At 45.3% G+C, this 13,638-nt stretch overlaps 1 protein-coding gene and 1 long non-coding RNA gene across 5 annotated transcripts; one reads left to right on the plus strand and one right to left on the minus strand.

Annotated features, from left to right (window-relative positions):
- Positions 1 to 849: 849 nt before the first annotated feature.
- LOC117860929 (uncharacterized) lies at positions 850 to 9,968 on the minus strand. 3 transcript variants are annotated; one of them, XM_034744364.1, is made up of 15 exons: positions 9,816 to 9,968; positions 9,690 to 9,730; positions 9,479 to 9,614; positions 8,988 to 9,085; positions 3,579 to 3,675; positions 3,414 to 3,503; positions 3,099 to 3,161; positions 2,937 to 3,014; positions 2,780 to 2,845; positions 2,631 to 2,708; positions 2,054 to 2,164; positions 1,783 to 1,860; positions 1,559 to 1,678; positions 1,362 to 1,405; positions 850 to 1,275 (listed from the first exon to the last, which is right to left on the minus strand). In XM_034744364.1, exons 1-15 carry the CDS (start codon positions 9,843 to 9,845, stop codon positions 1,227 to 1,229), a joined length of 1,179 nt encoding a protein of 392 aa, XP_034600255.1. In that variant the 5' UTR covers positions 9,846 to 9,968; the 3' UTR covers positions 850 to 1,226. The 3 variants fall into 3 exon arrangements, with proteins under 3 accessions (XP_034600255.1, XP_034600256.1, XP_034600253.1); XM_034744365.1 differs by having other exon boundaries at positions 850 to 1,281; positions 9,479 to 9,593; positions 9,816 to 9,967; XM_034744362.1 differs by having other exon boundaries at positions 850 to 1,281; positions 9,816 to 9,967.
- LOC117860931 (uncharacterized) lies at positions 5,621 to 8,412 on the plus strand. Of its 2 annotated transcripts, XR_011898464.1 has the most exons (3): positions 5,621 to 6,894; positions 6,990 to 7,688; positions 7,777 to 8,412. It is a non-coding gene; the product is annotated as an uncharacterized lncRNA (long non-coding RNA). The 2 variants fall into 2 exon arrangements; XR_011898463.1 differs by having other exon boundaries at positions 5,621 to 7,688.
- Positions 9,969 to 13,638: the final 3,670 nt, after the last annotated feature.

A 13,638-nucleotide genomic window follows, 5' to 3' on the forward strand; every position in this document is an offset into this window, starting at 1 on the left:
TTCCAGAGAACAGTTTGCGTTTTTCTTGGCCAGTGAATTGTAAGATTAAATCTCTATTTTCCTTCTGTCACTGGGCTCACTCCCCCTTTCTTCTGGCTCGTTGATCTACGGCGAAAATGATATAGTGATGTTAGCCCTCGCGGGAAAAAAAAAACAGCATTTTCTTTTTTTTGAATTAAATCCGACATTTTCTGGTGCGCGGTCGCACGAGGCCGAGTCAGCTTTCGGCGTGGATCTGGATCTGCAGAACGTGATGCATGCGTGCAAGCAACCAAGGGACAAATCCGTGCCCGATTCTGCCGGTTCCACGCCCATCCATGCGCGCAGCTGTCAGCTGCGAAGGATCCCAAGACAAAATGGGCAATTCAGGCACCAGCAGTTCCCAAGGACGGAAGGCTCTATACCTCTTACGTTTCCCAGGTCCCAAGCAAGTGTTGAGAGTTCGTAGCCACACTTGTGTCGTGCTACAGTTGTCTATCGTCCGGTTCATTGCGACACTTGGGACGTTCCATGGTTTTGCGGAACGTGCGCGTCTGCACCTGGACAGGGGACGCAGACACGTCTAGTTGGAGAACATTGATACGAACAGAACACGACACGGGTGGCCTTGACACGTTGATAACCACCCAGACCTTCGGGTGCATCATCAACCACAGCGAGCAGATGCCAGACCTTTTTGGCCTCGCCATGCCATCGGATCCGGCAAGCAGCGCGCTATGAGCACCTCCCAGGCTCCTTTTGGCACCATGGTGGAGAAGCAAGATTGAGAGCCGTTTCAATCTAATGACAACCGCTCCAAGTTGGGGAGTCCCTCCAGACCAATGGTACAAGATGCAGCCGGAAACCAGATTGTGCCATAGACCAGGGGGACAGTTGACTGCCTGCATTCCGAATTCTGAAGACTAGCCACTATTGACTGCATATACTACATAGAATGGCAACAACACTCCAGTAGGCTGTCAGGTCCGGAAGGTCCATTTCTTCCAGGGATGTAAGGTTAGCTACACTGGCATCCTTCACACAGTAGGATTACAATTACATTTACCCTAAATGTAACTAGGTTAGACACTATGCCGGAGGAGATGCTCCTGCACATCATACTGCTTAGACAGCGGCCTAGGCTCTGGGCTTACCACGCCAGGACATCCTGCTGCAACATACTACCTCAAGTACTTACTAAGAAAAAGGAGGCCTTGCGCGACATCATCCTTGCCACAGACATGTTTTTACACCTCGGCAGACGCCTCTCGCTCACTGTCCAGACTGCTATGCCTCCTGCCACTGCAAGGGAATCCATAAATTGAAGGTCTAGTTGGAGTGAACAGAAGAGAACCAAGGCAAATAAGACGTTTTCAAATCACCTTGGCTTATCAGACTTGGTGAAGTGCTTGGACATGATGGAAGCCTGCACGTTTATAGTTTTTATAAATGTAAGGTTACTCAGGACAAAACTGTTGGCAGTTAAGCATATATGACAGCATTACAAACGTGAAATATAAACAGGATTTTCCATACCGTCATTCAGAAGTGGTAAACAAAAATATAAAAAAGAACAAACCTGCTCTTGGATGATGCTCCTTGCTTCAACCAGCTGAGCTTCGAGCTCAAGCTCACGCTCGGTAGCCTCAGAGGTCACTTCAGCACCTTTTTGAGCGTCTTGAAGTTGCGTCATTCGTGCCTGGTAGCAACAGGAAATCGATACCATGAAGTAATGAAAACAAGTATGCATCCTGAAACAGCAATTGTAAGATGGGAGATATAAATTAATCCAGTGGTTACTACCTTGATTGAAGCCATTTTTGTGCGCAAACTCTCTTCTATCTGGTCTCTGGCCATGTGAAAGGGCAAGTCAAAGACATCCTGACATGTGCAAACAAAAAAGGAATCAAAGAGTGAGCATGTGACTCCACCTAACCTAGCAAAAGTTATCTCAAGTAAGTAAAGAGAAAGTGTGATTTGATACATGGTAGAGAACCATGTGAGTTCAAAAGGAAACAGAAAAGGAGGAGAAAACTGACAATTAAAGATGTAAAGAAATTAGTTAATATTATACCGTCTTGCCACCTAGTGGGGACTGAGGAGACCCTGCCTCTTTTCTTCCATTAGCAGCAACAGTAGGCTGTGATGATCCATTCGGAGCATTGAGGAACTCACGCATGTCCATCTGAGGTAAAACATGGTCACTTGGGTAAACACACTGTTCAATACTTTTAAATTAGGAATCTAGTCCATTTGTAGTCCTTCAACTATCCTTGCAGTTTAATTTTCTTCCTCCATCTTTCCAAACTGTTCAGTTCTCATCCCTCGGTTCGTTTCAGAGAGGGGTTTTGCACAAGGTAGTTGAGGGATGAAAAAAAATGGCACTGATGAATCCTAATGTTACCCTGGTTTTTTGGCCCATCAAATAGTGGCATTACAGAATTTGTACATGAGAAACTATATAAAACCGTTACTTATTCCTCCAGGCATCCTATGAATTAAGCATAACACTTATGATATCTAAGGAAAATTTAAAGAATATTTAAGAAAAGTATCTGCAACAGGAAAACAACAATATGACATGGAATCATGTTACAAACACATTACATTCAAAAGCAGGAAACTTATTTGAAACATGATATTGCTTTTACCTGCATTGAACGCAAGAGTGCCCGTAAATCAGCATTCTCCTGCATCAGCTCTTGCTTCTTCACTTCATATGCATCAACCTGGATATGCACTCAAGTACTTTAGAATATATTCAACCTAGTCTGAGTTTCAAAGATGCATCACTGCTTACAATCATTTTGTAATAATCATTGTCATTCTTTTTCCCATTCCACGTTCCACGTTGCCGGCCTTCTTTCTGTTAAAGTTAGTAACCAAGTCAACACAAGACTCAAATACAAAATAAAATATAAATACATATTAACAATCAAGAAGATTCATAAGCAAACCTGCAACAAGTTCATTATTTCCATTCCAGAACGGGATGACTCCTTTTTCTTCTCCATCAATACCTGGTTTAGCTTCTCCTGCAAATTAGACAAAGATGTTTTCAGTGTAATCACTATGCTGTTGTTGTTACAGCATCACCTTTTAAAGATACAAATACTTGCCTGCAATTTTATGTATTCTTTCTCTTTCTTCTTCATTTCATGGAGTTGTTGGGTGCGTACTTGCTTGCAAAATAATAATAGCAAGTCAGGAAAGGTTCATGTTATCTCATCAGTCATCACCAAACATTGTTGCAATCTCTTCACCGTAAACAAAGAAAACGCACGTGGCAGGGTGATTCTCAATGGAAACTACTCCCTCCGGTCGCATTTATTTGTCGTTCCGACAATAATCATCTTCGTTAATTGAACCAACTCCACTGGTCCGGATGACAAATAAATCCGATCGGAGGTAGTAGTAGAATAAGGCAGTCTAACCTGATTTCCTATAACCATTTTCTGAAATTCATCACGTTCTTGTTGCAGCTTATCAATCTGAGATTTCAAAGCTGCAGTGTTTTTGGCCTCCTGGTAATTGAAAAAAAGAATTTAGAATCCCAAGAATGGTGAAGAATCCAAAGAGAAGTTTATACAAGAACAAACCGTTCGAGTAAGCGTTGCAAGCTCTCGATCTTTGGCTGCTAATTGAGCATCCATTCTTTCAATCTTGGCCTCCAACCGCGAAATATCAGATTGCATGCTGAACATTGTGTAACATTAGTCACAGAGCCATTAGCCACAATCTCGTAGTAATTAAGTGAAGCAGCATTAGGTAAAAATTTCATTATTGTTGCCACCTAACTGAATGGTATAAATGTGTAATGGAATGAAGTAGACAACAGATTTCTGTTCATTTACTCCAAAGACCAACAATATTCTGGTAGAGTTGTGACAAATGTTGACATCAACTGCATTAACCTTGTCACCAAACTGATATAACATGAATGAACATAGGAAAGAGCAGATAACAGAATCATGTCTATTTCGATCTAATACTAACAGATGGCAAGCAAATAATGCCCTACAGCACATCACTGTGAAGGAATGGGCTCTGGACAAATAGTACCATGCAGGCGCAACTAACCATGTCAAATAGAATAAATCATTTAGTTGTTAGGTGCACATATTTCACACTGTCGGCGGGTTATATCAGACAAATAGGAGATGCAAACAATAAAAATTCAAATATCAACAGGACTGCAGAGGAGAAATAACAGAGGTTTAAAGGTACAAAAGGAACCATTGTTAAAAGGAAAAAGTGAAGGGAGATGAACAAGGAGAAGGGCACACTGTAGGTGGTGACAGGGTTGGCTCAGGGCAGCAAGTGGTACTGTCAGAGAAAAGGAGATCTATGGTAGCGTGATGTCAAGGACAACAGTATTCCATAATTGCCTGATCTAGTTTTGATTCAAAGACAGAATTGCACTGTGAAAACCAAACTTCACAGGCAAGCAAAATCAAGATTCAATACGGCTATAAACATGAACAGCAAGTACTAACCTAATTCTGAGATTTAGGTATTGGTTGGCTCGGACGGAAAAGAATAAGAACTAACATTGAGTACAAAATATGGTGAATAAAACTGCACTAGCAAAATTTAAGCAAATGTGTTATTACTCAGCAGAATGAATAACAAAAAAATCACCTCAATTTCTCAGGACTTTCCTCTTTAAATGTCTATACTCTATGAAACCAAACTTTGGCAAGATTCCTTAACATGCAATTCTCCTAGACAAGGCATATTTCAGCTTTCATACATGGGCCTAACCAATACTCTTAGGCCTCGTTTGGTGGGGCTCCAGCTCCGGCTCCAATCGCGGCTTCTGCTGGAGCCCTACCAAAGGGCAGCGTCACAAACGGCTCCGCGAGTGGAGCACCCACGGAGCCGGAGCCCTTTTTGTACTGCCGAGGAGGAGTGGCTCCTCCGGCTCCTCCTCCTCTTCCTTGGGGAGGGCCCACAGGAAGAGCCGTTTTGCCAAACATTTTTTTAAAAGGAGGAGCCAAAGCCGGAGAAGCCACTCCACTAGAGGAGCCAGAGCCGGAGCCGTTTTCAGAGGAGCCAGAGCCCTACCAAATTGGCCCTTAGGTTGTGTTTGGATGTTGGTATTTAGCTCCGGAATCTGGATTTGGCATTGGGTACCAGCAAATACCTGGTATTTGGACGGCTTTGGTATTAGCGAACGGAATCGAGCACCAATGCCACGAAATATCCCGCCAGTCTTGCGCGAGCCCGCCCACAATTCCGAGCGCTCCGGCTCCGTATTCATCTGAAACGACCTTTTCCCCTCCCCCACGTGTACCTCTTCGTCTCCGCACCCACGGAAAACAAAATACTCTCGCCTGTTGAGGGGAACAAGCGGGAGGCGACCCCGGGAGGACACCGCCGCCGCCGCAGGTACCCTCTCTCCTACCCTCCTCCCCGTTCCCTCAAACCTCCGTACATCCTCCATTGTTTCCCCTCTCTCCGCTGGTCAACCTCGCCCCAATCTTCCCTACTTCCCACATGTCTCAATGCAAAATCCCTGCGCCCATGGCCTCCTCCTTTCCTCTTTGCCTAATCCCTCATGTGTACAGACCCATGATGCATCCCTAAGCCCCCTCTCTCATATATGGCAATCAATTGCAGTACACAGAGAAACCCTAATGATGTCTTACATTAATTTTTCAGATTGCTCTCCAAGCGTTGGGTCCTCTTCAGGTCAATTGATGAATTGAAGGTATGTGATTCTTAGTTGCTATGTTATTGTTGTATGCCGTGAAGTTTACGAATGATTTTTTTTTGCAAGCCGTATGGTGTTGTGTTGTTGTGTTTAGAATTTTTTTCTTACAAGTGATGCGTGTGCATTGTAGCTATACAATGTCAGATCTTGAATTGGTTTCTTGTATAACTGAAGAAAATAAAAGAAGAAAGATGAGACGGATTGTGTAGAACTTTACTTTGAGTCAGTTGTTCTTGGGCTAGCATATCTTAGTTTCCAGAGGGACCCAAGGAATTTAGGGTGCTTTAGTGATGATGAGCACAGGCACAATACTAGGAAGGATTTGCTCAAAGAAATGTACGATGGATCTGAAGTTACATGTTATGATAAGTTGTGTTTGACTAAAAGGAACTTCCATGATCTATGCACCATGTTGCGTGAGAGGTGTGGTCTCCATGATAGTGTATATGTGAGTGTGGAAGAAAAGGTTGCTATGTTCTTGCTAGTAGTTGGTTATGGTCTAAAAATGAGGTTGTTGCGTGGTGATTACAAGCGTTCTTTAGAGACCATCGGTAGGCACTTTTCTGATGTGCTGACAGCCATTCTATCTCTAAGTGAGGAGTTCATTAAGCTTCCTGATCCTTCTGTTCAACCAAATGATGATTACAAGTGGAAGTGGTTTGGCAATGCACTTGGAGCACTTGATGGGTGTCATGTTGATGTGTCTGTTCCTGTGGTTGACCAAGGGAGGTACAGGAACAGAAAGCAACAAATCACTACTAACATGTTAGGTGTGGTTGATTGGAATATGAAGATCTTGTATGTATTACCTGGCTGGGAAGGTTCAACCTCTGACTCAAGAGTTCTAAGTGATGCAATGAGTCGCCAAGATGGATTTGTTGTACCTAAGGGTACGACTCTTTGTCTCGGCAATTTATTTCTTTTATTTGCTTGGTAGCTAACTCAGTTGCTTCACAATAGGAAATTATTGTTTAGTTGATGCTGGTTATACCAATGGACCTGGATTTCTTGCTCCATTCAGATCCACTCGGTACCATTTGAAAGAGTGGGTTTCAAGTCAACAACAGCTGAAATTTCCCACAGAGTTGTATAACTTACGTCATTCTCGTGCTAGAAATGTTGTAGAGAGAACTTTTGGTTAATGGAAGAAAAAATGGGCTATCCTACGCACAGAAAGTTTCTTTGACATAAAAGATCAGGTAACAATTGTAAGTTTCAGCAATGCACAGAAAGTTTCTTTGACATAACAGAAATTTGAATGGCAATTTCTGACTACTAACTAACATTATTGCAGATTCGAATTATTAATGCTTGCTGTGTGTTACACAACTTTGCAAGGGATAGACAACATGTGATGGATGATTTTGGAAGAAGTGGACGCTGAAGTAGCAGCTATGCCAAATGAGCTTGTAGGTGATGCTAACTTAATTAGAAATGTTTGAATGGATCACCTTTAGGGAGCAGCTAGCTAATGACATGTTTGTTGAGTACTTGTGAGGCATGGTGATGCCGAGATGGAGTAGGCCGTGTGGGTCATCTTTTGTGTGAAAGAATAGCAGTCTTTTGTGGTGAACAGCTAGTTGGTGGTGCTTTTTGTACATGCATCATCTGTGGTATTATATGATATTACCTTACTCTAACTTTTGTGGTATTTTGTGGATAGCACCATGGCTGCAGCAAAAGGAAAAAGGGTTTACCTCACTTGGACAGATGAGATGGACAATGCATTGTTGGCTGTCCTTGTTGAGCATCACAACAATGGTGATCATGCCCAAAATGGATGGAAGCCACATGTCTACAATGCTGCTATAAAGAATGTACGTGACAGGTGCAATGTGGAGATCACAAAGGACAATATAATAGCAAGGTGCAAGACTTTTGACAAGCATTATGAGATCATTAGCAAGATACTTTCTCAGAGTGGATTTGGTTGGGATTGGGAAATAATAATCTGTCAATTGATAGTGAAGATGCGTGGAATAGATATGTGGAGGTCAGGATGCCATATTTTTTTGTTTTCTGTCACACTTCTGTCTCACTTTTGTAAAACAAAAATATAGTAACATGTGCCTATTATGCAGACAAGGCATCAGCTTGTTACAAGACCAAAGTAGTGAAGAATTGGGATGCACTCAGCACTATTTACTCATCTGATCATGCCAATGGAGGAGCCAAGACAGGTGCTGAAAGTGCTCAAGATTCACAAGAACAAGCTGATGATGCATCCCCGGAGTTGCCCCAAAAGAGGCAGCGAACTGGTGATGCAATTCTCTGCATGCTTGGAGATATGAAGACCTCATTCAAAGATGCTTTGAAGTCAACTGAGCCATTACCGCTGCCCCATGTCACCCCTACTGCTGAAATCCTTGCTGCACTTCAAATGATACCAGATTTTGCTAGGTCTGACATGCTGAAATCTTATGGGAAGCTAATCCTTAATGAGCGCTTATTCCAAGCGCTTATGGAGCTCCCCATGGCCATGAGGAAGGAATGGCTCTTGATGTTGAACAAGAAGGATGGCATTTGAGGGACTTCCTGTCAGCTTGTTGTCATGTAATGCTTAAGAACATGTTATCCTAATTAGGAGCTTCTGTTATGATAGGCAAAAACATGTCTTGTGTGATTGCCGACCTATTTAGCATGTTGTAATCTTCTATGGGTACTTGGAAGCTACTGGTCTCATGTTATTTGCTATATAATGGCTGCTATTTTGATCATTTTTAATAAAGTTTTCCTGTTTTTATATGTGAAAAGTGATATATAATAATTCCAATATATCCACAATTTATGGAGACTACATTCTCATACATGTAAAATGTTGTATACTGTCCAGACTCTTCAAAACATAGAATTCAACAGTTTGTACATCCAAACAAAAATTGGAATTGGCTGCTACCCTTTGATTCTAACTACCAATTACATACACATCCAAACAACAACATTGGCATTGCAGGCCATTTCCATTTCCACTCAGATTTGGTATTCCTACCTCAATGCAATTCCTTCACCTCAATATCAACATCCAAACGAAGCCTTATTGCTAATATAATTAAGTGATTCAATCAACTATCATCATCATGCCAAGGTCAAGAAAACAAACATGAATGACGACAATAATGTCATGGGAGAGGCACAACCAGCCATCTGTCACTACCAACCAGTACTATGTCTAGTACTGCATCACTAATCTTTGCTACCCTCCAGATCTAGTGAACTATCCATAATTAACACTAACTTAGAATATCTGAAATACAACATGAAACAAAACTGGAAGGAATGGTGAGTGGCTCACCGCTGCCGCAAATCATTTGTCGACTCCCTGAACTCAATGTCCCTCTGCCGCTGCTGCAGCAGCGCATAGATGCAGTTGCATGTTCTTGCAATCGAGACCTGCACAACGGAACCCGGAGAAGTGTGGTATGTTCAGAGAACAAGAGCGCGAAAAATTAAACAGGCCTCTTCAACATTGATCCCCAAATTGCAAAAAGTAGTAGAACAACACAACGTTCGGCAATCAGATTTCCACTGGAGAACAAACAAAGAGTTGGAAAAGCATGGCTCAAACCCAAAATTACATTAAGCATGAAAATGCTGGAAAAAAATTTAACAATAGAAGAAGATTATACCAGAGCAATCACTGCATTGGCCTCGCAATTTGTACAAAAAAATGAGAAAACCCGTAAACCCAGGAAAATCAGAAGCAAACAAACCCCCGCAACCGAAATGAATGCGTTGGCGTGAAGCAGCGGCGAGGCGGGGCTGAGAGAGGGAGGCGGAGCGGACCGGATCGGTGGCGAAGAGGTCGAGCGAGGCCGGGAATCCGAAGGTGACGAGCGTCTGGTTGAGGTACCGGGCGCAGTGCTCCAGGTTCCCCGCATTCGCGAACGCGCCCCCGTCGCTGCACGAAGAGGGCGTGACACTGTCAGAACCAAATCACCTCAAACCCGAGAGTGATACATAGAGAGAGATGGAGAGAGGTCGCAGCGGCGCTCACCTCATGCCGGATGGCGGAGGCTGCAGGTGCTGCGACGAGGCCTGCATTGAGAAGGAGGATGTCAGTCGCCTCGGCGGCGAAGGGGGAGGGCGGCGGATCTGGGGCCCTGGGGGGCTAGGGTTTTACCCGGAGGTCGAAGCGCGCCGACGAGGACATCCGCGGTGAGCGAGAGAGGAGGGCGAGAGGGAGAGAGATCTGGGGTCTGGGGAGTTGATGGGTGGATGGGGATGGATGATGAATTGACGACGACGAGTAGAGATGTGGAGAGAGTGATTTGAAGGAGGCTGGGAAGGCAGGCCGGCAACGGTAAGGTGGGTCCGGGATGTCAGTGACAGTGAGATTGACGAGATCTGAGCGGGGCTAATGGACCCACCGCGGCCAGGAAAGAGTGGGGTAGGAGCACGTGACATGTGGCGGTGTGGGAGTTTTTTGAAATGCAATGCACCGAGTGTGCGACCGCGGGTGCCGCAGTAGATGATAACAGAGATCCGAAATTTTATTCCATTCGGGTCTGTTTGGAAGCACTCCACTTCAGAAAAATCAGCTCCATTTCACCAGCTCCACACTTTCCTAGCTCCACTCCACCAACTCCAAAAAAACATGGAGCTGCTGCACGTGTTTGGCTAATGACATTGCTCCAGCTCCAAAAATATGAGCACTTGTTGTGAATGGTCTATTTTACCCTTCGTAAACGGACCCACATGTCATACTCTTCTATTTTCTCCTCTCTTCTATTTTCTCCTCTCTTCTTCCTCTCTCCTCTCATCTTCTCTTCTCAGTTTTTGGAGGTAGAACATGCAGAGGTAGAACCAGCGCTCTCCGGTGGGCACCTGGCCCGAGCATCTCGCCCCCGGCCGCCGCGGCGAGCTCGCCCGCCGGCCCGCGCCCCGGCCGGCCCGCGCCCCGGCCGCGCCGCCGCGGGGAGCTCGCCCGCCGGCCCGCGCCCCGGCCGCGCCGCCGCGAGGAGCTCGCCCCCGACGGCCCGCGCCCCGGCCGCGCCGCCGCGGGGGAGCTCGCCCCGGCCGCACCGCCGCGGGGAGCTCGCCCGCCGGCCGGCCTGCGCCCCGTGGGAGAAGAAACGGAGACGACAGGAGATAGAAAAATTGAACCGGTAACTTGTGTAACCAATGGCAATGGTGGGTAAATAACCCCAACTCCATGAGGAGGTCTGAAAAGGAGGTTTTTGGAGCACCTCTTGAGGTACTCCATAAAAAACGTGGATCTACCCCCCTGCTCCACCTTTTTCCTGGAGCCGGAGTTGCTGGAGCTAGACACGTTTGGTTGCAAAAATTTTGGAGTTGGTGGAGTGAAGCAATTTTTTCTGAAGTGGAGTGCTCCCAAACACCCCCTAACTACATGCTCCTCGTGTCCAATGATCATATCATCTTCACCCGCTACTACCACCGCCCCTTCCTCTTCCATCAGATTTTCCGCTGCTATGTGAACATGTTGTTCCTCTCCACCAAGCTCTCTCCTCTCTCCCTCCTTCTCACTCCTGCAGGCTGGTCCTCCACTCTAGGTAGATCTAGATGACTCTATCTCTCTCCATAAGTTGATCAGGAAATCTTGAGCTGCCATGAATAGAGCTTGGAAGCTCCACCACGGTTGAGGAGCAACTCAATCAGACAAGAAGGAAACCATTTTGGACATTTGTGCGGTTGATACTTCGAGCTTGAAAGGTGGAGAGGTCGATTTGAGCACCTAGACCTGCAAGCTCGGATATGTTTCAGGCAAGTAAATTGGATGTCGCAACAACCTATTTGAGATGTTGCAGGTGTTTGTTTAGTTTATTCCTGTTCTATTCTTCTTTTGTTGGGGATTCATTCTCAATTCCATCTATGTGTTCCAAGAATGTTGCAAGCATTATATCTTAATGTTGCAATATAAATTTTTGTTTGTAATATGTTTGTAACATTATTGTAATAGAAATTTCCACGGTGGTGAATGTTGCATTAGTTGATTTGAGATGTTACAGTAAGAGATTTGTGATGTTGCAACTTGAAATAGATGATTTTGGATATTCCAATATATTTTATTTGGGCTGTTGCAATTGGTGAGTTAGGATGTTGCAATGGTTAATTCTGGATGTTGCCGCTTTTGAAGTTAATTTGGGAAGGTGCTTAGGGGAGAATGGGAATACTAGTGATTTTGTGGTCATGTGAGACATGTTTAATGGGGTTTTTGCTCCTTGGTATGTTGGGTGAAGTAGTCGGAGGTTCACAGCTTGACTTGAGCTCGAGCGGCGAGACAAAGAAGATGCAGAAAAGGAAAGCAATCGATCGAATGTTGCATGCAACACAAGCTAATGTTTCGGTGGGAATTTTTTCTGATTTTGATCCGACGGTTGTAGCAGCATCCGATGCAGCGCCCGGACGTCCGACGTCCAGGTGCTAGTAGCTCCGTTTTCATAGGTAGCCTCACTTATGTGAGTAAAAGCTCTACTATCTGAACTTACACATAAACACACAACCCACACACACCCAACACCACACCCACACACCTATGCGCAAGTTAAAGTCTACATTCTACACTCACACTCACATGCCTGCCTTGAAGAGATGGTCTTGGACACTAGTTCCCAGCATGTGTTGAGGCTGTAGCAGTTCAGGAAAATTTCTAAAAAATCCCCTCGAAATCCGCTTCCGAAGGGGATCAAACCTAGAACCTCCTACTGAAGCTGGTGCTACTGAGACTTCTGGTGACCAACTGGTCCCAATCTTGTTCGCGTGGTGGTGTGGGAGTAGGAATTTAGGATCGAGACGTGATTGGCTATTTGGCTTATTTGACATTTATTTATTTCCCTTAGATGAGAATCCGATTATTAACATCTTTGGACTTTAAAATTTATTTATGATTTGTCGGTCTTTCTTACCGCCGACTAATGACTATATGCCGCACTCTCCTCATTCTCGATGGTTTGTACACAAGAACAAGAGTTTATACTAGTTCGGGGCCCCTACGTCCAGTTTTGACAGAAGTCGTGTTCATTGGATCGAGTGCACTAGGCTTACAACAGGGTGCTTGCAAGCAGACGTGCGATGAGCGTGTGTGTGGGTGTGAGTTGTGGAGTCGAGAGAGCGATAAAGAAGGCCAGGTTCCCTTTATATAGGCTAGGGACCGGGTGATATTTGGAAGAAAGGAGGGGGTCTCCCGACCTCGGAGGTCGGGGGCCTTGCAATGGTCGGATGGTCGGAGTGGTGCGGCTCGGGCCGGTGATGTGGGGCCCCCTTGTATCGTTCTCCTCGTCGATCTCGGGTTCGTACAGTTGGCATGGTGACCCCTATGCGGCATGGATGGCTTATGTACGGCGTGGTCTGCGCTAGGAGACACTTCCGTCACGTCCACCAACTCCATGGCAGAGAACGGGATGGGAATTGTCACTAACGTCCGTACCTGTAGCGATTGGGCGGGCACTAGCCAATGGCCGGGCTGTGGCGTGCTGCTCACCCTGGACTTCGCCGACCTGCTGGACGCCCTCACGGCCGCTCAACGCCGTGAGGTCTTGTCCTGGGTCCCGCTGTTGGGTATTTTATGATGCAAATAAATCCACAAACGCACGGATACCGTTGTAGTTATCACCTCAGAGTATTCCAAGGGTATCAAATCCAAGGGAACGTGTATGCACTAACTTTTATTCTAGTCGGTCCAAGGACACACCAAGATAGGTGGCGAGGGTAGAGAGGATTCCTAAGGATATCACTATAGATAAGTTAAAGGTCGATATCTCGGGTCAAAATACTCGTTTTGGGCACCGGTTTACCCTGAATGAGTCAGGCGCCTACGGCCAACGGCTCTACACTATCCGAACGTGGAGGATTACAAAGGAACAATAGGGCCATCACCACCTACGGCTTACCTCCGCGGCCCGTGGGATATAAGGCAAATGAAGGATAACCCTTAGCCTAGACACCACGTCTCCGCTACTAATTACAGCAGCAATCTAACTACA

The sequence above is a fragment of the Setaria viridis genome, chromosome 6 (genome assembly GCF_005286985.2).
Source record: "Setaria viridis chromosome 6, Setaria_viridis_v4.0, whole genome shotgun sequence".
Taxonomy (NCBI): Eukaryota; Viridiplantae; Streptophyta; class Magnoliopsida; order Poales; family Poaceae; genus Setaria; species Setaria viridis.